General features: G+C 43.6%; 1 protein-coding gene across 1 annotated transcript in view; it reads left to right on the top strand.

The window, feature by feature from the left end:
• The window catches only part of plekha6 (pleckstrin homology domain containing, family A member 6), a 51273-nt gene that overhangs the window by 16233 nt on the left and 9738 nt on the right, over window positions 1-25302 (top strand). Inside the window, 16 exon segments of the mRNA XM_030133678.1 lie at window positions 7455-7651; window positions 8058-8618; window positions 8731-9217; window positions 9898-9984; window positions 13636-13689; window positions 14465-14545; window positions 17804-17875; window positions 18120-18200; window positions 19849-19998; window positions 20368-20463; window positions 21017-21128; window positions 21213-21349; window positions 23396-23473; window positions 23475-23564; window positions 24579-24633; window positions 24928-25025. Of these exon segments, the coding sequence (XP_029989538.1) occupies window positions 7455-7651; window positions 8058-8618; window positions 8731-9217; window positions 9898-9984; window positions 13636-13689; window positions 14465-14545; window positions 17804-17875; window positions 18120-18200; window positions 19849-19998; window positions 20368-20463; window positions 21017-21128; window positions 21213-21349; window positions 23396-23473; window positions 23475-23564; window positions 24579-24633; window positions 24928-25025 (2436 nt within the window).

Genomic DNA, 25302 nt, shown 5'->3' with positions numbered 1-25302 from the left:
GGACTCCAACAACTGGACATTCTAGTCCCACCAGGGACCCGTTCAGATCTACACTGATCACAGTTGTTGACTCACACCGAAGGCCTTGACTAAAACTAAACACCTGGACTAAAACCAAACACCTGGACTAAAACCAAACACCTGAACTAAAACCAAACACCTGGACTAAAACCAAACATCTGGACTAAAACCAAACACCTGAACTAAAACCAAACATCTGGACTAAAACCAAACACCTGAACTAAAACCAAACATCTGGACTAAAACCAAACACCAGGACTAAAACCAAACACCTGGACTAAAACCAAACACCTGGACTAAAACCAAACACCTGAACTAAAACCAAAACATCTGGACTAAAACCAAACACCTGGACTAAAACCAAACACCTGGACTAAAACAAAACACCTGGACTAAAACCAATTACTTAGACTAAAACCAAATACTTGGACCAAAACCAAATACTTGGACTAAAACCAAACAACTGGACTAAAAGCAAACACCTGGACTAAAACAAAACACCTGGACTAAAACCAATTACTTAGACTAAAACCAAACACTTGGACCAAAACCAAATACTTGGACTAAAACCAAACAACTGGACTAAAACCAAACATCTTAAAATCTGATGAAAATCTGCTTTCATTCGTATGTTTTAATGGTTGACTGAGACAAAAAGAGTTAGGAATTTATCTGTAAATGAACATCATTGACACTGATAAATTCATTAAAGGTTGTGGTTACATGGAGCCAGTTTTCCCATCATAAATCTGGTTCTTTGGTTTGTTTGTAGAAGACCACTGATTTCCATCAGTCCATCCATTAGTAAGAAGTTCTTTGTGTCAACGAGCAGCGTTCGGACTGTTGGATGTCTTAACACATTAGTGACATGAAGGTTGTTTGTTTGATGAAAACTGTTCAGACTTGACTTGTCATGTCTGTTTCTACTCACAACAATGACCACTATGTAAATAGGAGACATTTAAGTTGAGGACATAAGTCTGAAACTGTAGGTAGAGGTCCTGGTGGTCCTCAGTTGAGTTGAGGTTCAGCATGTGTCCCTGTCCTGTCCTGTCCTGGTCTGTCCTGTATCCTAGTCTGTCCTTTGTCCTGATCTGTTGTATGTCCTCTGTCCTGGTCTGTTCTGTATCCTCTGTACCCTGTCCTCTGTCGTCTGTACTGTCCACCTCCGTCCTCACGTGTCAGGTGTTTGTTTTCCAACATCATCGTGTCTGAACATCTTAAAGATGTTTGATAAGACTACGACAGGGTTGTTGGACACTGTCTCAACAGGGGGTGGATGAGTCACACATGGAGGCCTGAGGACATATTTATGTCCTTTATGACGGTGCAGCTGAATGTGTTTTCTGAAGAAGTATGGGTGGAGAAGCTGCTTTGAGTCTGGATTTGTGCGGATGTTGTCGGTCATGGCTTCGGTATGTGGTTGTACAGACAGGTTGGCTCGCTCTCAGGTCACATGACACGTATCGGCGTCTGGTTCAAGTGGACCCAGGAGAGGGAGGTCCCTCAGGAGGGGGAGGACCCTCAGGGCCTGAAGGTGGAGCTGAGTCTGAGGTCCTGTCCCAGCATGCTCCACTCAGAGTCTGGCGTCTGGAGAATCCTGTCCGACGGGTTCTGTTGACACCCAGTGTCATTTCAGAATGACCATCATCGGAGACACCACAAGAACCAACGGCTTTGAATCAACACGTGTATGATGGTGCTACATCTTATGTGTCACCACGGTCACCTGGTCGTATACGAATCTCTTTTCTGTCCAGCGTTGTCACTGTTTTGCTGATTTGTTTTGACTGGAAAATTATGATTCGTCTCAATGGAAACACTGGAATATTTCAGATGTCAGAGCAGGAATCATCTCTAAAAGCTTTAAATTGTTTAATTCAGTCAAAGTTTTCATTACCTTAGGCTTCTGTTGGTAGACATTTTGCATTTCAGATTCTATCTTTGTTTAAATGAATAAAAGACAGATGGCCTTAAAATAATTACACTATTTAATGAAACTTTTATTATGAAATTATCTTTAAATGTATGATTGAATGAATCTGAATTGACTATAAATCTGTCCTGATCTATAATCTTCATCTGCTGGACTGATAAAAGTGACATGTCAGCACACAGAATATCAGCTGACACATCAGGAACATGAACATGGATCTACTGTTCAGAACCAGGACTCACCGAGGGGAAGACCTGGTCAAACATGATCAATAACCATATTAATGATTAGTAAAGATCAGTCATAGATAGAGAACAGTTCTCAGTCCAGGTCCATGTCAACAAACTGCACGAACTGAAACACATTTTGACCTGATGTCTGCTACTGCGGATCATCTGAAACTGAGTCCCAGGGAGTTCAAGGGTTCTAATGTGGACTCGTGGACGCCTTCAAGCCTGGTCTCCCTCCAGACTCCACAGTTAAACATTACTTAATGTGTCAACAGTACAAAGAATAGAAAAACGGGGCAAAAGTATTGTATTGAAACCAGATGGCAGAGGGTGAGGACATCCTGTTGGGTTTAGGGTTTGGACGTCCTGTTGGGTTTAGGGTTTGGACGTCCTGTTGGGTTTAGGGTTTGGACGTCCTGTTGGGTTTAGGGTTTGGACGTCCTGTTGGGTTTAGGGTTTGGACGTCCTGTTGGGTTTAGGGTTAGGACGTCCTGTTGGGTTTAGGGTTTGGATGTCCTGTTGGGTTTAGGGTTTGGATGTCCTGTTGGGTTTAGGGTTTGGACATCCTGTTGGTTAGCGGGGTTGGAGGGATAGGCTTACTCAAGTTATTCTTGTCCAGGATGTGGAGGGTTAGGGTTGGAGGGTTAGGATTAGGTTTGATTTAGGGTTGGAGGGTTAGAGTTAGGGTTAGGATTAGGGTTAGGTTAGATTTAGGGTTAGCGGGTTAGAGGGTTAGGGTCAGGGTTAGGGTCAGGGTTAGTCAGGTTGCTCTTGTCCAGGATGTGGAGGCCTCCGTGTGTACTCGGTGTTGTGTGTCTTGTGTTGTTTGTGTGCAGATCAGGTGGAGAGTTGTTGAAACCTGTTGTACCTGCAGCTTCACTGAGTCTGTAAAGGCTGGAGGCGTGGCCTCACCACAACACAATGTGTAAGAGGAGAAACGTCCAAGTGAACATTCAGTTATGTCTGTAAACCATACAGAAACATCCATGTTCATGGTTCATTTTACAGCCTGAGGGCACACATTCAGGTTATATAAGGACGACACCGGCTTCATACGATCACAATATGAAGTCGTATTAAACACGGTGACATTACAGACCGTTGGCAGAGTTTTTAATGTCCTCAAACCACAGCTTTAACACCAAACACACTGTCCTCATTACAGCAGGTAAATGATTAAACAGCTCCTTAGGTTGTGTTTGTGAGTCACAGTTATAGTGTTACAGCTGGGTGTGTTGTATCGTGTGTGTGTGTGTGTGTGTGTGTGTGTGTGTGTCAGTGCCTCGCCCTCAGCCTATCCCTCCCTGAACTCAGTGGTTCAACATAACTCTGAGTCGACCTCCTCCAGGGTTGAACTGGCGGAGGAACGCCCACCACAGTCCACCACTTCCTGTCACGTGACCAAACAGCACAAGCATTCAGTAATCCAGTACCGGGTCTGGGACCTGGTCCTAGTCCAGCACCTGGGCCTCTAGATGGTCCAAAACCTGGTCCACTTTTAGGTGCAGTAGATTAGACCCCACCCCACAGGCTGAGCGTTCTGATTGGATAATATTCTGTGGTGAAAGTCAAACCCTGGTCTCCGTCCAGGTTTTAAAACATGGTCTGAACATGTTGGTTTCAGATTGACACTCTTCTCACACAGGTCTCATCAGCTGCAGAGGAACCTGAATGTTCTTATGTGGTTCCGTGTGTAGAATGGCTACGACCCACAATAGAACATTCGAGGAACCTTCAGCCGCTTTCATGCATCCTGGTTGTACTTGTTGAAACTGAAGTCATTGAGGGTTATGTGTAGCTGTTCTTACTGGTTTATATCTGTGATCACGGCGCCGTGGGGTGAAATAAATATGATCAGGATACAACGCTTTACCACAAGCCTTCCTTAAGTCTAAAACAACAGAGTTTATCAGAAATGAAAGTCTGAACATGTGAATCCTGTGGATGGAGACAGTGTTTGGATGGTGATTAGATACTAATACTGCTAATAAATCAATAATGATCAATTATTTGGACCATACGTCAATATGTTTAGTTCATGTCTGTATTCTAGTCCAACCCTAGGTGTTTGTGATGGACATGTCATGTTTTTCTTGGTGTTTTGAGTCTGTTTTTTTTTTTTTTTTTGTCTTCCCTGTTTTTTTTTTTTTTTTTTGTCTTTTTTTTGTCTTCCCTGTTTTTTTGTTGTTTGTTTTGTTTTGTTTTTTTGTCTTCCCTGTTTGTTTTTTGTCTTTTTTTGGTCTTCCCTGTTTTTTTGTTTGTTTTGTTTTGTTTTCCCTGTTTTATTTTGTTTTTGTGTCTTTGTTTTGGACGTTCCGTGGCGTTGACTGTGGACAGTGTGTGGACAGCGTATGGACAGTGGTGAACAAGGACGTCCTCTGCATTTCAATAGGTCCAGCTGATCCTGAATGGAAGCATTGACTTGTGTCCCGGAGCCTGGACGTGGACGGTGGACTAACACAGTCTTTCTCTGTCCTTCACACACTCACTGTACACACTTAGAAAGCACAGTTTATTCTGAGATGACAGCAACTGTGGTTTCTTTGGTAACGTGTATACATGGTGTGTGACATCAGCAGCTTCATGTTCCTATAAAACCAGGTCACGATGGGTCAGATTCACAAGTCTGAAACAATGGATTAAAGATCTGAAGAAACAGTGGATGATGATCTGTCACTGACACGACACAGATGCAGAAATAGAACCACTATATTTAGAACTTCTATTTAGAACTCTGGAGGACTGTTAAAGAACTGAGCCTTACCGACCTTAATCAATAAACACCTGAATGGGACTCAGAGTTTGAACTGAATGTGTAAAGTGTGTGGTAGTGTTAATGTGTGTGTGTGTGTGTGTGTGTGTAAAGTGTGTGTGTGTAAAGTGTGTGTTAGGGTGTAATGTGTGTGTTAGTGTTAAGGTGTAAAGTGTGTTAGTGCTAGGGTGTAAAGTGTGTGTGTTAGTGTTAATGTGTGTGTTAGTGTTCAGGTGTGAAGTGTGTGTGTATTAGTGTGTAAAGTGTGTGTTCTGCTGATGCGTCCACTCACATCCTGGTGTTGTGTTCGAGGCCTGTTGTCGTATAAAGGACACTGATGTAAACCAATCCCACATCCCCTGGGGTGATGGAACCATGACAGTGTATCACACAAACATACATGGACACACACACGCTCACACACACAAACACATATGGACACACACAAACACATGGACACACACAAACACATAGACACACACACACGGACACACAGACACACATAGACACACACATGGACACACACAAACACACACATGGACACACATGGAAACGCACACTCAAGCACACGTGGACATGGAGCCGTTTGGTGTTTCCACTCCTCCTGTCAGAATCACAGCATATGAACATGAACCAGCGCCGTCTCCTTCGTCTGCATCTGTGAGTGTCAACACCTGAATAAAGGAACAAAAGAAGGACAATGAATGAAGGAGCCACACACTCATCCCTTAGCCCCGCCTCTGTTGCTAGGTTACTGCTGCTGTTACTATACAGCCCTTTCAGCCAATGGCATCACATTAGCTGGCTGGAGGTGTGGCCTCGCTTTGCTCCACCGTGGAAGGAAGTGGCTCTGACTTATCAATGACATCACTTCCTGCTAATGTCTTAAAGCAGTATGCCCCCCGCCCCCCCCATCATCATCATTATCATCATCATCATCATCATCATCATCATCAGGTGAACACAGCAGATACAATGACTTCAAGTAGGTCTGAAAGAACAGACGATACGACCAGAAACAGCAACATGACATCCGGTCCAGCTGTGAAACCAGGACTGGGACCAGACCAGGACTGGGTCCAGGACCATGACCAGGTCCAGATTAATTCTTTCCTGAACTGGATGTTGGTTGTGCATCAGTGAAACAGCCATGGCTTTAATGTGGTTTATGGGTCTGATGTGGATTCAGACTGTCAGTATGAAATCCATTCAGTTCATATATGATTCAAACAGATAATCACATTAAACTGGTATTAAAGTCCTTTAGTTTACATATGATTAAATCAGATAATCACATTAAACTGCTGTTAAAGTCATTCAGTTTACATATGATTAAAACATAGATAATAACATTAAACTGTTGTTAAAGTCATTAAGATCATATATGATTAAAACAGATATATTCACATCAGACTGGTGCTGAAGTCATTCAGGTGATGTGAATGAGCTGAACATGTTTCATCTTCAGGTTCAGACTCAGTGAGTCTGTTTGACCTCTTTGTCTGTGCTGCCCTCTGGTGGAGAACCAGGAGGAGAACTTTTTAGATAACAGGCCAACATGACCTTTTCACATCCTCTTCCTAAATATTTACCCAAGAAAATGGATCTTTTTTCAGGTTAGGGTTTTCCAGACATCATAATGTCTCAGTTTTGTCTTAATGTGACATTGGACTGAAGTTGATGTTCATTATTTTCCGTTAATTGTTTGATTTGACCTTAGAATGGTTTAACAATCTGCAGGGTATATTAGGGGTTCTGTTGTTTGAACTTTGATATTTTTCTGGACTTTGTCACTTGTACAGACTCATTCCTTCTATTTTTACCACAGTATCTGTTTTTACACCAGTACTTGAACTTCTACTGCAGTAAAGGGTGGACTTTTACCCCCTGTGGGTTTTCATCAACTTTTAACATCTGTCAGTAAAAGTTACAAAGCATATGATGGTATGTCATGTTTTTAAAGAAACCATTCACAGTAAAGAGTCCACTCAGAGTCTAATGTGGTGACCTTTGACCTTTACTGTCCACCCCACCCCACCCCCTACCCCCCCGGTCTACCCTGTGAGGTCCTCCAGCCCTGCAGTCACCTAGACCACAGCAGGTACAGAACTGATGTTTATACTGCAGCTGCATCATCTTATGTGGACTCATGCATGAGCTGATTTGGACTGGAGCATGTGGGTGTCTGACATGTTGTGTTGCGTTGTGTTGTGTTGCATTGTGTTGTGTTGTGTTCTGTTGTGTTGTGTTGTGTGATGTCGGGCTGGACTGCATGCCAGTCGTGCTGAAGCATGGATCATGTCATGTTGTTATGTCCAGATATGTTCTCAGTCAATGTGTGAGCATGAAACATTCAGTATCTTCACATGCATCATATTTCACAGTAAAGTCAATTTTGTGCTTCTTCAGTGCATGGAACAAGAAACAGCTGAGGCCTGATGGTGATGGTGATGCTGATGCTGATGTTGATGATGCTGATGGTGTTGACGTGGTATCTGTGTCTCCTGTGCTGTAGGTCTGGTGGGCAGAGGACCAGGACCAGGACCACCTGGGTGGTGACGGGGAGCTGAAGGCTGCTGTTGTGTTTTGCCTGCAGGCGGAACACGCCGGAACCAGGACCTACTACTTCAGCACCGACAGCCATGAGGAGCAGGACCAGTGGATCCGAGCCATGAGTGACGCCGCCCAGGTCATCGTCAACACAGAACAAAGGTGACATTCAGACCTGAACCGGTGCCGTCGGCCGTCTGGGACCGACGTCACCATTGAAACCGCCCCATGGTGAATCGGGGACAATAGAAGCAAAATGAACCTTTTAGACTGAACCATGTGTCATATTTAGAGAACATGTGTCAGTTCATTCCTTAGTTCTGATTAGTTCATGAGCAGAATGTTTAGGGTTAAATATGTGGGGTTTGTCTTTGAATTGATTCTTATTACGCCGTTGACTTTATTTCCTGGTGATGACACTGGTTTAATGGTGGATTCAAGGGAAGAGACATGTGTTGTTGTCTAATTATCATTATTATTTGAACATGTGGGGATGGAAACCCCAGCTCCACCTGCTCCAGCTGCTCCAGCTGCCCCGTGTTTATATCATATTTACATCTTTTCACAGACTGAGTTCAGAAACCAACGGCGCCACATCGGATCTGAACCAGGCCATGGTTACCACGGCACCGGACCCACCAACACAAACACACCCTGACGTTGGTGGTGACCTGCCCGCCCCACCCAAGTTCAATGGGGTGGACACGCCCACGCCCTCCATGCCACGCTCCGCCCAAGACGACATGAATAAGAGCGGGAGGCGAGGAGATGGTGGAGGTGAAGGTGGGGGCGAAGACGAAGGGGGGGGGCCCAGTTCTGGAAGCACAGTTCACTCAAATCACCACCCCAACGGCTGGGACCACTACGGCCCCGCCCACACCATACCCCGAAATGGTAAAGTCCCTCTATCCAGGACTCAGAGCGGACGTTACACCCCTCAGGGGCATCCGGAGGGAGGGGTCGGCCCCCCGTCCGACCCCAGGGAGCAGCTGGAGAATGTGGTTCTGAGGAGGGGCTTCGTACCCAGGACGGCCCCTGAGAGGGTGGCCCAGAGGAAGAGCTCCATGGCCCAGCTGCAGCAGTGGGTCAACCAGCGCCGGGGGATGGCGTCCCAGGAAGACCTGAACAGGTAGGTCAGACCCAGTCTACCAGACCCAGTCCACCACACCCGGGGGGTGGGGGGGTTTGGAGTCCTAAAGTCCAGACTGACTGTTGCGTCTCCATGGTTACCTGTCTTCCAGCCCATCTCGCTACTACTCGGTGAACAGGGGGGTCTCTGCTGACTACTACAGTTACCCCGGCGGCCCCCAGTACGTGGATGAGTACCCTCTGTACCCCCCGGGGGTCCGACCCGACAGCATATGCTCCGTTTCTGCTGTGGGAGGATACGACCGCCGCTGGACCGTCGAAGAGAAGCGCCGCTCACTGAGGGACGGCCCCCCCCATCTGTTCGGACCCCCCATGCCCAGGGATTCGTGGGGGCCCCAGTACTACGGGGGGATGGAGACATCCATGAGGCGTCTGTCCATCCAGCCTCGCTCCAGGTCCGTCCCCAGGTCGCCGTCTTCGTCGTCCGGGGGCCCCTACTCACCACTACCCCCCAACTACGTATCGCCAGCACGGTCGCCGTCGGCGCGCTTCGACCGTTATGGCGCCAGGATCCGGGACGACGTGATCTACGCCGACCCGTCTGTCTACGGCCTGAGACGGTCTCTCAGCTCCCCAAAGGTGAGTAACTGAGCATGTGCAGATCCAGGTCAACCAATCAGAGCAGACGTCTGTTGAAAATGACGGCGGTGACGATTATGTTCAATTAGGCAAAATATGGGAATAAAAGTATGTGATATGTATGTGAAAATCACTAAACTTTCAGATGAACATTTATAGATTCATGTTGGTTTAATCAGCCTGAGTTTAAGTCTGAAACTAAGACTCAATTCATTATTCAACCTTTAGCTGTGTCTGAAGTTATAAACTGAGAACAATTTCACAATTTATTGCTTTACATGTCAAATTAAAGTGTCATAATGTGATATAAGATGTGTCCTGTTTATTAGTGTTTGTTAATCCAGTAAATTTCAATTAGTTCAAGGGTTAATGTCCTGTAACAATGCGTCTCCAGCTGGTTTTGTGTGACACATGTTGTGTTTTCATGTTGTTTCCATATTCATCCAACTCCACTCTAACAACCTGACCTCATTCTTACCTCCATTCTTGCCTTGCTTCCCTCTTTCTTTCCCTCTGTTTTTCCTTCCTTCCTTCCTTCCTTCCTTCCTTCCTTCCTTCCGTCCCTCCTTCCTTTCTTCCCTCCCTCCCTCCCTCCCTCCCTCCCTCCCTCCTTCCTTCCTTCCTTCCTTCCTTCCTTCTTTCCTTCCTTCCCTCCTTCCTTCCTTCCTTCCTTCCTTCAGTATGACTACCCTGGCGATAGGAGGTCCCTAAGCCAAGGACTGTACCACTACAACTACCCCGTCTCCCCCTCCATCCACAGTAAAATGGTATGTGCTGCAGTGACACCAGTTTCTTCCAGTACTTTGACTGGTAGACGTCCATCTGTCCACTGTCCGTCTGTCCTCTCTGACCTCCACTTCCTTCTGTTTGTGTCCTAAACGTGTCGACTATGGGCTGAAGTGCATGGAGGATGGATGTAGATGCTAAAGAAACAGCAGAACACAAATGTTAAAGTCCAAACTAAAGCCACAGTAGAAGGTGAACAGCTGAGACCATCTGTCCATGTGTCCATCTGTACATCTGGCCCTCTGTCCATCTATAACCCATTAATCCTCCATCTTTAACAGACTGACATGGAGGAGAAATAGAGGCTTCAGAGGTTCACTGTGTCACTTACTGCCATCTAGTGGTGAAGATGCAGGCTGATCTCAGGATCAGCTGATTAAGGCTCATATTGGTATCATCATATCAGACATCTGTCCACAGATTAGTTTATATTAACAGTTTGTTTGAATCTGTAGAGAATGTAATGAAGGGCTGAAGGAAAACAGGAACTATTTTACATCTATAAGCAGGATTTCTAAATAAAGAAACAGAAAGTAACTTCTGTATCAAGATTTTACAGTAGATGTAATTAGATTAGATTAGATTAGATTAGATTAGATTAGATTAGATTAGATCGAACTTTATTGAACTTTATTACTTTTTAGTGTAACCCTAAAATCAGAGGTTATTTGTTTCTTTTGCCCATTTGGGTGTTTTTAAGAGGATTTAACTGTAACTGGTCCAGAGTCAGTTAATCCACCTCCACTCCATGAACCTATTCCCTCTGGACATAAAAACTTAATCTGACTTAATGAACTGTTAACCCCATATGAACTGGAAATGTTTACACATGTTTTTCATGTGCAATATAGGATTAAAATGTGAACTTTTATTAAAATCACAAATTTAAAACCATCCAAAGGTCAGTGAGATGTTCGAGTGTCCATCCAAACACCAGCAAAAGTGATTTTATTGTTTTACAACCTGGAAGTAAATGTTCATACACAGTCAGAACCAAATCTGTTCTCCATGGTGACAGCATCTGAGGCTCCTGGGTAATGTAGTATTTAGGATTCTGAGAGATAGATCCATTTATTAAAGCATTCTGGGTCTTTAAATGTGCTTTTTCTTTCCAGTAAATCAATCCTTTGTGTTAGTTTAATTAATTTAATTCAGGATTCTGTTCTTTGTTTTTGTTAATTCCGTGGTCTTGGAATGAATTCTAATCAGATGTTAAAATTATTTTAGTGAGAACAGTTCATCACAAGACTCAAATGAACTTAAAGCTGCAAGCAGCATTGGTCGACAGCTCGGCTCCACTCACATCTCTCCATTCCAGCTCCAGCCCCCACCCTTTCATGTCCCTCCTCCTTTCATCCCTCCAGAACACCAGCCCCCCTCTGCTGAAACCACCATCACCTTTAATGAGGCTTTTATTTTGAAAAACCCTACTCTGTGTGTGCGTGTGTGTGTGTGTGTGTGTGTGTGTGTGTGTGTGTGTGTCTGAGAGAGAATCAGTTTGAATTAATTGAAACTGTACAAAAAGCTGAGCGTTTGATTGTAAAATGAAGAAAAGTTTTGTATACTTGCTTCTCAGCATTATATATAAGGCTTTTATTTTGAAAATCCCTACTGTGTGTGTGTGTGTGTGTGTGTGTGTGTGTGTCTGTCTGTCTGAGAGAGAGAATCAGTTTAACTTACTTTACACTATATAAACAGTTAGACATGCCATCAAAGGGAATAGCTATTGAAATCCATGATTTCATGTTTTCTTTATAGGTCTTTCATTGAAATCAATCGTAATTGGTCTGTGAATGTTACCTTCACTGTAATGATATCTCTTACTGCCATGGATTAGTGTACTAGCAAGGACTTCACTCTACCGGTGATGTATCATAGATAGTGCCTTAACTTTGCCAAGGTCTAAGGAGGATTAATAGGTATTAAAAATATAGCTAGACAACAGGTAAGGCATTGTTCAGCCTACAACTGTCACTCATGGTGTAAATTACTGAAAATAAAATTAAAAAGTCAATAAACATCATCCTACACACAATTAACCCTGAGACACAATAACTCAGCTGAACCCCCGCAAATAAAACAGAACATAACCAAGCAAAATGTTACATAAAACCCAAGCCTCTTCAGTCTAAGTTGGAGTGAGAGGATTTCAGCCAATCAGCTATCAGCATTCTGTTCCTGTCTGTGTCTGTGAGTTTGTAACATGGCTCCTTATGGTGCAGACGTGTGTCTGTGTTAAATTCAGTGAGAAACCACCTCTCAAACAAACTGCTATTAATCCATAACCGTACATCCTATTTCAACAATTCTTGCACATGAGGCTTGTGGAGAGTCTTGTGAATGTATTAATATATAATATGTGGACCAGTGATTGTGTGAACGTGGAGTTAGTCAAACATGTTAGTGAGGGAAATTTAACATGGGAGTGAATGAGGGAAAAATCGGCACTTTGTGTACTTCAACATCTGTCGACCAGAAAAGAAACGTTTTAAGATTAAAATGTTAATAGAGTTTGAAAGAAATGACTTTTTCCTACGTTTTGCTGTATAAATTGTTGCTGAAACCCCAGAAATGGGAGAGTTATGAAGAGTTGTTTCTAGATTTTCTAACATAAAACCAAAGCGTCTTCATTACAGTGAGAACATTGCAGCCAATCAGCTGTCAGCACTCTGTTCCCCACTGCCCAGTGGAGCAATACAGAGGTCCATTGAGAAAACCATGATTTTTAACATAATTTGGCTACGGTTTGCACAGTTTTGGTGACAAAGCACACCAACTAACCTGTTTTTGATGAGAAATTTGCGGTCTTTTGATCAGCATGATTTTTTAAAATGTGGGATAAAGTGTTTGGGCTGTGGAGTCCCCTGTTGGCACTGTCCAGACTGTCTTCTTCATTCACTGGTGTTAGAAGACAAAGAAGGAGGGACATAGGCTTGGCAACTTTCAGGGCTTATAACAAAAAAACTAAGACACTTATGACGAAGTTGAAAATAGCTTTTTTTTGACAAGGGTTCACTCAAACTTTTGGTGATATTTAGAAGCCAGTATGACAACCGCCCTCAGACTAGATGTTTTTTGAAGAATCAGAGTTTTTGGGCACCCACTTTGCTTTGAAAGGCAAATTGCTAAGGTCCTGTTGGAGTTAACTCAGAGGTGTCAGTATATGATTTCTAGGGCTCAATGAGACAAAATTCAGCCTTCATTTCATGTGTCTACAACATTCCTCCTGGCTGCTAGGGCTGTTTTCGTGTACCTGAGTGGTGCTAGAGAGCACATTTTGGTACCTAAGGGATTCATTTTTATATTTTATCAAATTTTTCACCAGACGTGACATGCATGCCAAATTTGGTGAGTTTTTGAGCGTGTTTAGGGGGTCAAATTCCAGTTGAAAGTGGAGGCGGAAAAATATAAAAACTCCCTCATAAAAAGTCCCTCATAATAATGGACACAGAATTAAGTGCATGTTTCTGTTGTTCTCATGTTCCGTTACTGAGCAGATGTCGGGTTTGTGTTAGCTTTGATGTGCAGATAAAGTGTCTGAATGTCTTCTGTCTGTCTTCTGTCTGTCCTCTGTGTCTGTCTTCTGTCCGTCCTCTGTGTCTGTCCTCTGTCTCTGCTGTTGCTTGCCTCAGGAGGACATTTTAGATCTTCAACTCCAGCGCAATCTGGACTACCTAGACCAGCAGGTAGGAGGACACATGTCCATAGACAGCATTATGTCCATTACGTGTCCAAACGTCCCATATTCCAGACTCCAGTAGATGAACACGTCCATGTAGTCAAAGTAGAGACACAGATTCCCCGTTTGGACTGTAGTCCTCTGTAGGACATTTGTAGACAACTAAAACTCATATTAATGTTATTATCAACATTATTAACAATAATAATTAACAATAATTAACATGAAGACAAATAAAGGGTTAAAACTTCAGGCTGAAAATAAGGAACAGTCGTCTGTTTTAGCTTTTACAACATTTATTCATTCATTCATGTGTGGGAGGAAATGCACGTCTTCATCTGAAGAAAAGAACTGTAGCTTTAACTGAACTCATTTAATTTATACCAAATGAAGAAGGTTCATTCTGTCTTGAGTTTTTTGTGAGTTTTCATCTTTTTTTTTCCTTTGAACTTTAACCTTATCTATGTGTGACCTGATGCTTTGACTGACATCTCCTTCTGTTGTTTTTTAATTTTTATCTATTATTGTTTACTGGACAAATCCATCAGACAGATAATCACTACTTGTCTTTAAATACGCTCACATTAAAGTATTGAGCGTGTTTTTAAAGTTTTAGTAAAGTTCCAAAGTTTGTGTTCAGTAAATGGAATAAAAGTGGTACTGATGTTGACCTGTTTCCGCCTCCGTCTATGGATGTCCATGGATGTTTTGTGGTTGGTTCAATTCTTGTATTCTGGGTTCTGGTTCTTGTTCTGGGTCTGTAACATGAGCTGAATCCTCAGGTGTTCAAGGGAAGTCACCTGATCGGCACCGTGACCCGAATGATGGAGCGCTCCTCCTCAGCAGCCAAACTCTGTGTCCAAGTAAGGACGCCGTGGGCCCCGGGAGGTGGGCGTGGCCTGGCAGCGCCCACCCTGACTGGCGCTGCTGTGGGCCCGGGGAGGCGGGCGTGGCCGGTGTGTCAGTGTGTCTGGCGCGATTTGTCCTCATCTGCATGTCCATGTGTTGGTGTAGACACACGTTGGTCCAGCCTGTGTTTGTGTAGAAACATGGAGGGGAAAACCCAAATGTGTTGATGCATGTTTACATCATGTCCCTCGAACCCATGGAAATGAAACATCAAACATACAAAATTCAGCCTCAAACAGTGATCAATGTTTACATTCATTTAAAGTGGAAAAATAAAAACTCACATGAAAAAAATTAATTAGTTGCAGAATTTTCTGTAATTAATCAAATAATTTATCAATAGATTGATTGCATTTAATCACATTTTTCTAGTTGAGACTGAAGCTTGTAACGGATATTTAATTTATCAAAATCATGAAGTTACAAATGTATGTTTCAATTCAAAGACTGTTTTAATAACTTTCTTTGACACATTTACATATTTTTACATTTAATTAATTACATTCATTACATTTTAATGTATATGCATTTTATGACCTCATTGAGATGAAACACAGTATATTCACAAAATATGATTTATAGCTGAAAAAACACATGGTAGTATGTAGAATTGCACAAACGGCCCATAATGCACCACTCTGACTCCGCCTCTGAGGACCAGATGAGACGGTAGATTAACATCATCCAGGTCATGGTTCAGCCCAGACCCGATGACACGTTGGATTTATGTCCAGAACATGTGGGTTTATACAGTCTGCATGCAGGACCGGGACCGGGACCAGGACTCAGACCACATCCTCCCTGAACCCGGGTTCTGGTTTGTTTTGGCCGCAGAATGTGTGCAATCATTTTCCCATTGATCTCATGTTACACACTGCAGATTCATCAGCTGTATGTGTATGTGGCTGTGACGCTGTTATTGGTTCCAGACGCCGCTGTTAAGACTCATCATGAATGCCATAGGCCGCTGTCACGGTCACAGAGGTCGTCTGTAGGTCGTGTCCAGGGGTCAGAGTTCACACCAGTGTCATTAAATACAGCCTTAATTATTTATCACTGCTAACTGACTGTGATTTATTTCATGTGTTTTTTGATTCTGACACATGAAACTCAGTGTCTTCAGTTTGACGTGACGGTGTGAACACGTCCACTCATGTCCGTGGTCTGTGTCTTTCATCTGTCTCATGTGGTCCACTCATGTTTGTGGTCTGTGTCTTTCATCCATCTCCTGTGGTCCACTACAAACACATCAACACTCTCAAATCAGTCACCTTTTTCAACACACACTGCCCATGTTGGCAGAGGGTCTGAAATCTGAACGACTTCCATCCAGAAACAGAGTCAATGTTGGTTTTTACTCTTTGATGGATGGTAACCATGGAAACCATGTGGACTAGGGCAGCAAGTAACGATCATTTTAATAATTTATTAAGCTGTCGATTATTTTAATAACTAATGGATTCATCAGATAAACACAAAAGGCTCAATTCTCAAATATCGGTATTTAACCAAAGCAATATAGGCTGCAGACAAGTCACTACTGATTACATCCCCACAATGGCTTCAGGTATAGTTAGTGAGCACTAGCCCGCTACCTAGACTTGTTATGGCTAGAGACTAGCAAGATATAGTCTTCAACCAGCTCTGGTAGGTAACTTTAGTCTGGTGGCTTGATAAACGGAGATGAATGAAAACATTATGATCGGGGTGCAGTTTGTTGGGGGAAGGGTCAATCCCCCGTCTGGTATTTACATCCCTACTTCTGCTGAATGAATTTCATCCTCAGGGGCAACCCCATCAATGATTAAAAGCCAAGTGAAATAACAGACAGGTTGTGACTGAGTTTTCTTATACCTATAGCCTACTTTGCTGGCACTGACTTTCACCTAAACTGAACTGTTGGCAGTGTTAGAATTTGTGAACATCCCCATGCACATAAATACATTGTATAATAATGGCTGCTTTTGCTGCACTAAACCCCTCCAAGTGCATGGTGTTTCAGGATGACAAACTTGTCACCATTCAAAAAACTCTTGCTGCTGAGGTATCAGACATCCCTTTGCTTCTGAAAGAGTTTTGAGAATATAAATGCCACGTAGTCCAAGGAGACAATCTCCACAAAGTGTTTTCTTCTGTCTCCATGCTCCTTGTGTCAACAACAGAGTGCAAACGTGGATTTAGTGCCATGAATCACATCCTCACTGATGAGCGCTACAGAATGAACGTGTCCACACTGAACAGCCTTCTCTTTGTCGCTGTTAATGGGTCAGATGTGTGTTTGTTACCTGCTCAGAAGTTCCCTTCTTTTATGTGGATAAACGAAGGGCAAAACACTGCACATGACACGCCAACAGGAAAGCTGAAAAGGCCAAATGAAGTCCGACATCAGAGCAAACTGTTAATTTAGTTTAATTAACTGAATTATTTTGACATGATGTAAAATCTTAATCGATTAGGTTTTACGTTAAGTTTTACAGTCTGAGTTGCCCGTTGTCCATAAATCCTCTACCATGTTCACATGATCGGCCCTTATTCATGGTCCTGAAACTTAATTACGCCATCTCCCATATCACAGGTGTGGCGGTCACAGAAAATTAAATGTTTCATGTATTTTTAGTTTGCATTAAAGATGACTGTTCAACTGTTCGACATGTAATTGGGCCTACCGTTAACTTAAAAAAGAATGAGGCCTGTTGACTGCTTGTTTTTTCATGATAAAAGAAAACAAACCCCATCCCCCTCTAGTTTTTTGACAAATCGCACCCTGGTTATAATTATGACAATAGTATCTAACTAGCTAGTGGGCTAAAGTAATCACGACACGTAGGCTATCTTTAGCTAAGTTTATGTTCCCAGTGGCCAAGGCAGCCCTGTTTGCCCAAAATGTAGTGTGCCATGGGATTTTGGCCATTTTTTTCTCCATATTCAAGTTTTGTTACATTAACAGCACACTACATTTCGGGCAAACGGGGCTACTAACATAATGTAAACCTAGCTTTAAAAATGTGGCCTGGCATCCAAATCCTCAGCCGTGCTGCTCTATGTTTCCCTCTGTTACACTACACAGCGTGCGGGCATGCTTCAATACTAACGTGCTCAAGACCCAACGAATCGACTGCCAAATTCGTTGCCAACTTTTTTAAGAATCGATTTGGATTAATTTAAATGATTCATTGTTGCAGCACTAATGTGGACACTTTGTGTTTCCACAGGTGCCTCCGTTCCATGACGTCTACAGCAGAGAGTTACACCCGACGCTGAAGCTCAACGAGATTGAAACCAGCGTAAGAATCTGTCTGTCCACACCAGTCTGTCTGTCCACACCTGTCTGTCTGTCCACACCTGTCTGTCTGTTTACACCTGTCTGTCCACACCTGTCTGTCTGTCCACTTCAGTCTCACTAATGTTGACAGTAATATTGTACATAATCACAGATGATGTCACTGAAATGTTCATGGTCCTATTCTCAAATGGTTTGTCTTCTCTGTCCTCTGTCTGTCCTCCATCTGTCCTCCTGATCCTGAACAGAAACTCCTGGGTCGTCTCTGTGAGCAGAACCGAATCCTGAAGGACCATGAGGCTGTCGTTCACAGGCTGAGAATGGACAAGGTAGGACAAGGACATTCCTGATGATGTCCCATTGGTTCTGGATTTAGACTCATGTCGTTAGTGTTGATTTACCTTCATGTCATTGAAAAGGTTGTCTTATATCTGTGATAGGGCTGCACGATTTTGGCAAAAAAAAAAATCCCGATTTTTTCCTCTAAAAACTCGATTTTCGATTTTGATTTCGATTTTTGGGTAAAACTACAAAAGACAACAGAAGTCAGCATGTCGTTTTCGTGAGCAGCCCACAATGCAAGGCGCTGCTCTGACCTCAAATCTGTGATGGTATCACGTGATGAACCCCCAGAAGTTTATTTTTTCTTAATTAAATCTTTATTGAATGAAATAGAGTATACAAACAATGTATGCAACAAGAAAATAACATAAGTTTGCCAGGGGGAATACACTATAATACAATGTCCAAATCAGAGCAAATACTTATGTTTTTTATAGCCTTTTTGTTTCCAGATTTATCTAACAGCTTTAAATAAAGTTCAACATCTTTCAAAAATAAATAATATTTGTTTTTGTGTTACAGAACTTACATTTGTGAATGAAAAATTTAGCAAGGAAGAGGACTAAATTAATTATTTAATATATATATATATATATATATATACATATATATATATATATATATATATATATATATATATATGTATGTGTGTGTATGTTGTTGTTTTTTTTTTAAATTTTATTTATTTATTTATTTTTTTCCTGGGTATCTGGGCCCACAGAAGTGATACCAATGTAAGTCAGTGACAGGCATCAGTCGTGCGTGCGTGGACCAGGTTAATATGAGTGATCCACATGTGGTTCTATTTAAACTGAGGGATCCGTGCGTGGAATAGACTGACCCAGGACACGCTGGAGGGATTCTATCCTGGAGCGGGTGGATGTGTGTGGGCACAGGGCTGTGTGGGCTCCTCTGCTGAGGCTGATGACCCCGAGACCCGGATCGGAAGAAGACAGTACGGTACGGATCCGGGACAACGGAAGATGAGTGATCCGCATGCAGTTCTATTTCAGTTGCGGGATCCGTGCGTGAAGCCACGGCTTACATTGGTATAAGTACTGCGGGCTCATGAACACATTTAAAGTCCGGCCATTGCACGGAGTTCTGTGACAGACCGCTGTCACTGATAGGAGGAGGAGCCTACGGGAGCCCGCAAGCGCACGGCCCGCAGGCACGAGAGAGATGAAATCGATTTTACGATTTCCCTTTTTTAAAAATCGTCCTAATTAAAAAATCCGATTTCGATTTAAAATCGATTAATCGTGCAGCCCTAATCTGTGATATTTAATAAGTCGTTAGTTTACCCTAACACTGTCACAAATCCCAGCATTGGTTGGACAGTGTCCTCACTGTAGGGGAACATTTATGAGATTAAACATTTATGAGATTTATCAGCTGTTTCACAGATTCATCATTACAACAAATGATGACATTTAAGCAGTTTGATCCTGATGTAAAGTTAACTGTATGAGATCAGCCTACGTCATGAAATTGGCATAAAATGTAATGTGAATGTGTTCTCATCTGTAGTCTTGAGTACAAACCTGCTTCATTTTCTGACCGTTTACCTGAAGCCATGTGGACTCAGAATGAAAGGTCATTTTAACCACCCTCCTTCGTTCCTGCTGTACCCAGGACAGCCTAGAGGAGGCGCTGGTGGCCACACATCAGGAGATGGAGCTGTACCTTAACCAGCCTCTGGCCATGGAAAAGCTGCAGTTCAAGAAGGAGACCCTGCAGAACCAACTCATCAACATTAGAGGGGAGCTGTCACAGGCCTCCAGTGTAAGAGCACATTTACAAAAACAGTACTGAGCATGAATGGAACCAGAACAGAACACATGTCTAGGTCAAGGCAGATGGCCATCCTTCAGGAGTCTGGGTCTGCTCGAGGTTTCTGCCTGTTAAAGGGAAGTTTTTCCTCCCCACTGTCACCAGTCACAAGTGTTTGCTCCTGGAGGATTCTGTTGGGTTTCTGTAAATTGGCTTAGAGTCTGGTTTTGACCAACTCTATATGTAAAGTGTCATGAGATAACTTTTGTTATGATTTGGTGCTATATAAATAAAATTTGATGTGGTTTGATTTTGATAATTTGACGTCTCAAGCATCTGAACTCGATCACTGTGTTCACATGTGAAACTACTTTCCCTCAGGCTTTAACCACGACTCGAATGGAGTTTGAGGCATTGGAGGATGAGGCCAACGCCATCCATGGAGACCTCTGGGAGCAGCTCAATGCAGGAGGACAGGTACCGGCATCACATATGTGGATGGACCTGGTCCTCAGGGGACACCATGACAGGGCTCTACTACCTGATCTACTAGCTGATTCATTTATTTTTACAGCTGTCATGACCTGATTTTACATGATGAAATTGCCATAAAGATCATACACTGAACATGCACAGCACAGCAGCTTTTTACCAGATGATCCACAAAACCAACAGTAAAAGACATGATAACCTACATCAGTTGGAATCAACATTGATCCTTTAACTCACCCATTAACCAGCAGTAATGGACATTAACTAGTCAATGGTGAAACTGGATGCATTTACATTCACACAGAACCAGTTAATCCAACACTACTGCAGTAGTTCACTTCCATCCAGTTGGTGCTGTATGGTGTGTTAATACACTAAAGACAAATTCAACCCTGTTTGCTTCATCTAAAGCAGTGATGTTCAGACACAGGGTCACGCAGGGTCAAAGGTCAGCCTATATGTAGGAGGCCATGGCATTTCTGGATAATCTATAAACGAAAGCTGTTTTCCTTACATGTGCTGCTCTGATTTTCTGCAGAGTGAACTGGTTCGAAGGCACATCCAGAAGGAGTTCTGGAGAGTCCAGGACGTGTTGGAGGGACTCCATAAAAACAACTCATCTCGAGGCACCGACACAGCCAAGCACCGAGGTACCAGAAGCCTGCAGGTGGAGCCGGTCACATGACGCACCACCGTCCTGCCTGTTCTAACCCTTCTATGTCTATGTCTTCCAGTGGCCAGTGGCGCTTCAGGCTCTTTTAGCACCAATAGTCCAGCCAGTCCCCTAAGCTCAGTCAGCCTCACCAGTCCACTCAGCCCCTTCTCCCCAGTGCCCGGCTCCCAGGCCTCCCCTACTAAGCAGGGTCCTGAGGTAAGCACCGCTAACACCCCACCCACCCCAAAACCCAGCATCAGCCCCAGCGCAGACTCCAGAACCATCCCTGAAATGTGTAGAAAATCTAGCCCTAAACCACGTCCCAGGTCGTGTGTAGTTCCTCAATCTAAAACCGAGCCCAAGCTTCGATCTAGACCTAGAAGTTACAGGGAGCCCGACACCATCCTGCATGTAGACCACATGACCCAGGAGGACTCCGGTCCTACCACCTCAGTAGACAACTGTAGGGAGTACTTGGGTAGATTAGACCCTGTGATAGAGGAAACAGACCCAAGTACCAACTACAGGACAGACCCAAACCTAGAACATCACAGAACTCCACATAAAACCTCTTCAGCCACTTTTAGCCAGTCCACATACACCAGCCAGCACACGGTCCAACCCCAGTCCCACCTTCAGAACTGGGTAACCTCAAGTGTGTGCAGCCACGAGGTAAAGGTTGGTCTCAGAAAAGACGTTTATCCAGACTCCCATCCACCCAGCACATCAGCGATTCCCCACCACTGTATCAGAGCCCTGCTCAGCAGACGCTTATCTATGCCCGAATCCAAGATCCTGCTTCTTCAGGACCATCAGACCAACATGGTATCATTACACTATGGTCCAGATAGTTCCCCCTCCCCAGCCCTCTGTGTTCAGAGTCACAGTTCTGAGGTTCATCACCATCGGCGGCTAGCTTCGCCCCCATCACATCGCACCAGAGCCGCCATCAGACCTCTAACTTACCCCAACAATAGAGAGGAACTGGACCTAGACCCAGTCCTGTGTTCCTTTAACCACACTAGAACAGTCAGGGGGGGCTTAAATAAGGTGTTCATGCAGACCCATCTTTAAAACAGGGCTTTAAAGGTTCAGGCTGTGACATTTGGTGGCATCTACTGGTGAAGATAGAGACAGCGTTTGTTTTTGTTCATCTTTGGGGTTTTTTAGTTTATGGATTTTTAACTCTGGTCCACACCTTATCACTAGATGTCAAAAGAGGAAGAACCTAATTCTGAGCTGCTATAGAAACATGTTGGACATGCTCTGAGGTAACGGTGCCTCCACACCTGCAGATAGATCCTCCTAAATCTGATACCCTGGACCTTTAAAGCTCTACCACACTTTACCTGTTATCCACAAACATCAAACCGGTGAGCTTTGTAAACCTTAAGCTCATTAAACCACCAAACATGCATATCCAGTTCTCTGGGTTCTACCTGAGTTTTCCAAAGGCAGACATAGTTATCTATCTATCTCTCTAATATCAGGGGTGTCCAATCCTGGTCCTCAAGAGCTACTGTCTCGCATGTTTTAGATGTATCCCTCTTCCAACACACCTGATTCAAATAATAAGCCTATCATCAAGCTCTGCAGAAGCCTGATAATGATCATCAGGTGTGCTGGAAACATCTAAAACATGCAGGATACTAGATCGAGGACCAGGATTGGACACCCCTGCTCTACATATGTATAGGTATAAGTGGACAGGCTCTGTGATGGGAGGTGGATCCTAATGGTGTTGGAGTGGAATGTTGGGTCTAATGATGAAAGAACTCCTTTGGTCTTAATGCCACAGATACAGGCCGGCTCCTTAACGTCCTCCTGGGAGTTTAGCATGTTTTACGTTCCTGCCTGATCTACATGTGTGGAAATGCCACCTCCTGTCACCAGCTGGATTCTGGGATCTAAATGTCACATATTGAACCATGTAGCGAGTTTGGAAAATTGACTAATGTCAAGTGCAGAGTAATTTTGCCTTTGTGTTTTTTCTAGATACATTTTATTTCAACAGTCATGACAGGAAATGGTCTTCTACACATGTGTAGACCAGGTGAGGTGTCTGGTCCAGATGGTTTGGTGCCAGTGGCATCCAGACCCATTCTGCAGACGTTCTCATGCTTGCACTGTTGCTGTGCATTTGCGTGGCTTGTTTTCAGTCCTGATGCTCCTCACTTTCTTCCTCCTGCTGCTCTACCCTCTTATGTTTCCTATGTTTCCTTTCCTTCCTTCCTCCCTCCCTCCTCCCTTACTGTGACTTAGGAGAGCGTTCCCCCCAGGCCCCCCCTCCCTAAGTCCTACTATCCCTTGGAGCCCTCCCCCACCTTCCCTCCCTCCGTGCCCCCCCCCTCCCTTTGACAGCACCGCCTGGCTGCGCAGCTTGGCCTTCGGTGACGGTTACATTGACGGTGAAGATTCTCTCCTCAGACAGGTATTTAGGTGTTTGTGTCCACCATCGTTCTTAACTCTTGAGCTACTACTGCCCCCTCATGTTCATTTCTGTTTCCACTTTTCCATATGTGCCTCCATATCAGTATCTGACCTTCCACATCCCTTGTACCTGACGCTGCTGCTCCTGCTATTATCGACCCTCTGCCAATAAAAGTCTGTACTTGGACCTTAGTTCGGTGGTGGGAGTGTGGTCTGGAGAAGCACTCAGTGTCCAATCAGGGGATGTGGAGTTGTGTCAGTCTGGAAGGTTGTTGTCTTTGCAGTCTGAGTCTGTCCATAACAGGAAGTGGTACAGTGGGCGTCGACCTCCTGGAAACAAGTGACGCTGAACCTGGGAACGGCACTGAGTTAATCAACAGCACAAATTAGCATGAGTCTGAAATCCAGGATCTGCTTCTACAGCTGATCTAACAATGGCCAGATGTACGAACCCAGACACAGAGACTGACTAACACCTAACTAGGGGGTGTGGTTACACCTGTCAGTTGTAATCTGAGATTTATATAGCAGTGTAGACCAATGAGAGGCAGTAGAAGGACAAGGTTTCTATGGTAGAACTGGGGGTGTCAGTTGATAAATTATCTCTGTATAAGAGTCTGTAAAGGGACATCTGGAAATGATTCTGGACTTATTAGATACTCTCCTCTCCAAACAAACACTGAAATAATCGCATCTTTCTAAGGCTAACTTTGTGTTGACAGTATTTTTACACCAAAAGTGTGTGATGTGCTGCAGATGTAAATCTGATCCTTGTTCTCAAATCATCCAAATTCTGTTAATATGGAGAGTCAAAGTAAAGCTGATGTAACAATCAGAGCATGTTGAGAGTTCAGGTCCAGGTTCAGACATTCACTGTGTCTACAAACCTTCTCCAACCACCAGGTACAAGGTGCTGCCAGTGTTTCATACATAATGCCATGAGTTCATGCCAGATGTGTTCATACATTTTAGGCTGATGTTCAACAAGAAATAAGATGAGCTGTTTGTTTTGCAGACTGTGAGCGATGTGCAGGACCAGGTCCAGGACAGACAGTCCGCCATGAATAAAGGTAAAACCGAAGCTCATGTGATGGTTTTCATGTGACGGCTGCTGCTACTGATCCTTTGTCAATGGATCACAGTCCAGTAATTAACTGTTGGGTGGTGGGATTACACTAGTGTCATTAACTCAACTGACTTTTAACCCATAATCCTGTTCAGGATTAGAGGATTATAATGGCCTTTGAAGGCTGGCTCTATTCATAATCAGACTGACATCCATCTGACAACACATGCAAACAACATTAACTCTGGGAACCCACTCCCTTTACTTATGTTTTTAATGCTAATCTGCGTATCCCCAGTTGGCATCGTTCCCCCCAGGACGAAGTCACCCACTGACGAATCCGGTGGCAGCGTGGCTGGAGTTTCCCGCCATCGAGCACAGAATGGGATATCTCGGGTATGTCAATCTAAAACCTGCCATTAAACCAAGAAAAAAAAACATACCTTCAATGAACGTGTCATCATGACTTATCAGAGGGTCAGACAGTGTTTTATCAGGTCGTTTTTATGTAGTTATTTATCCATTGACTTGAATCTGTAACAGTGTAAAAATGAAGTCCTTCAGTACTCAAGTTGTAAAAAAAAAAAAAAAATCAAGGGGAATGGTTGATTTGATTATATTTGGACAGATAATTTGTGCTAATGACAGCAAAGAGGGTGGGAGACTCAACTAA

Source organism: Sphaeramia orbicularis, chromosome 5 (assembly GCF_902148855.1).
Source record: "Sphaeramia orbicularis chromosome 5, fSphaOr1.1, whole genome shotgun sequence".
NCBI lineage: Eukaryota > Metazoa > Chordata > Actinopteri > Kurtiformes > Apogonidae > Sphaeramia > Sphaeramia orbicularis.
Note: the sequence above shows the minus strand (reverse complement) of the source record. Positions and strands in the feature narration are given on the sequence as shown.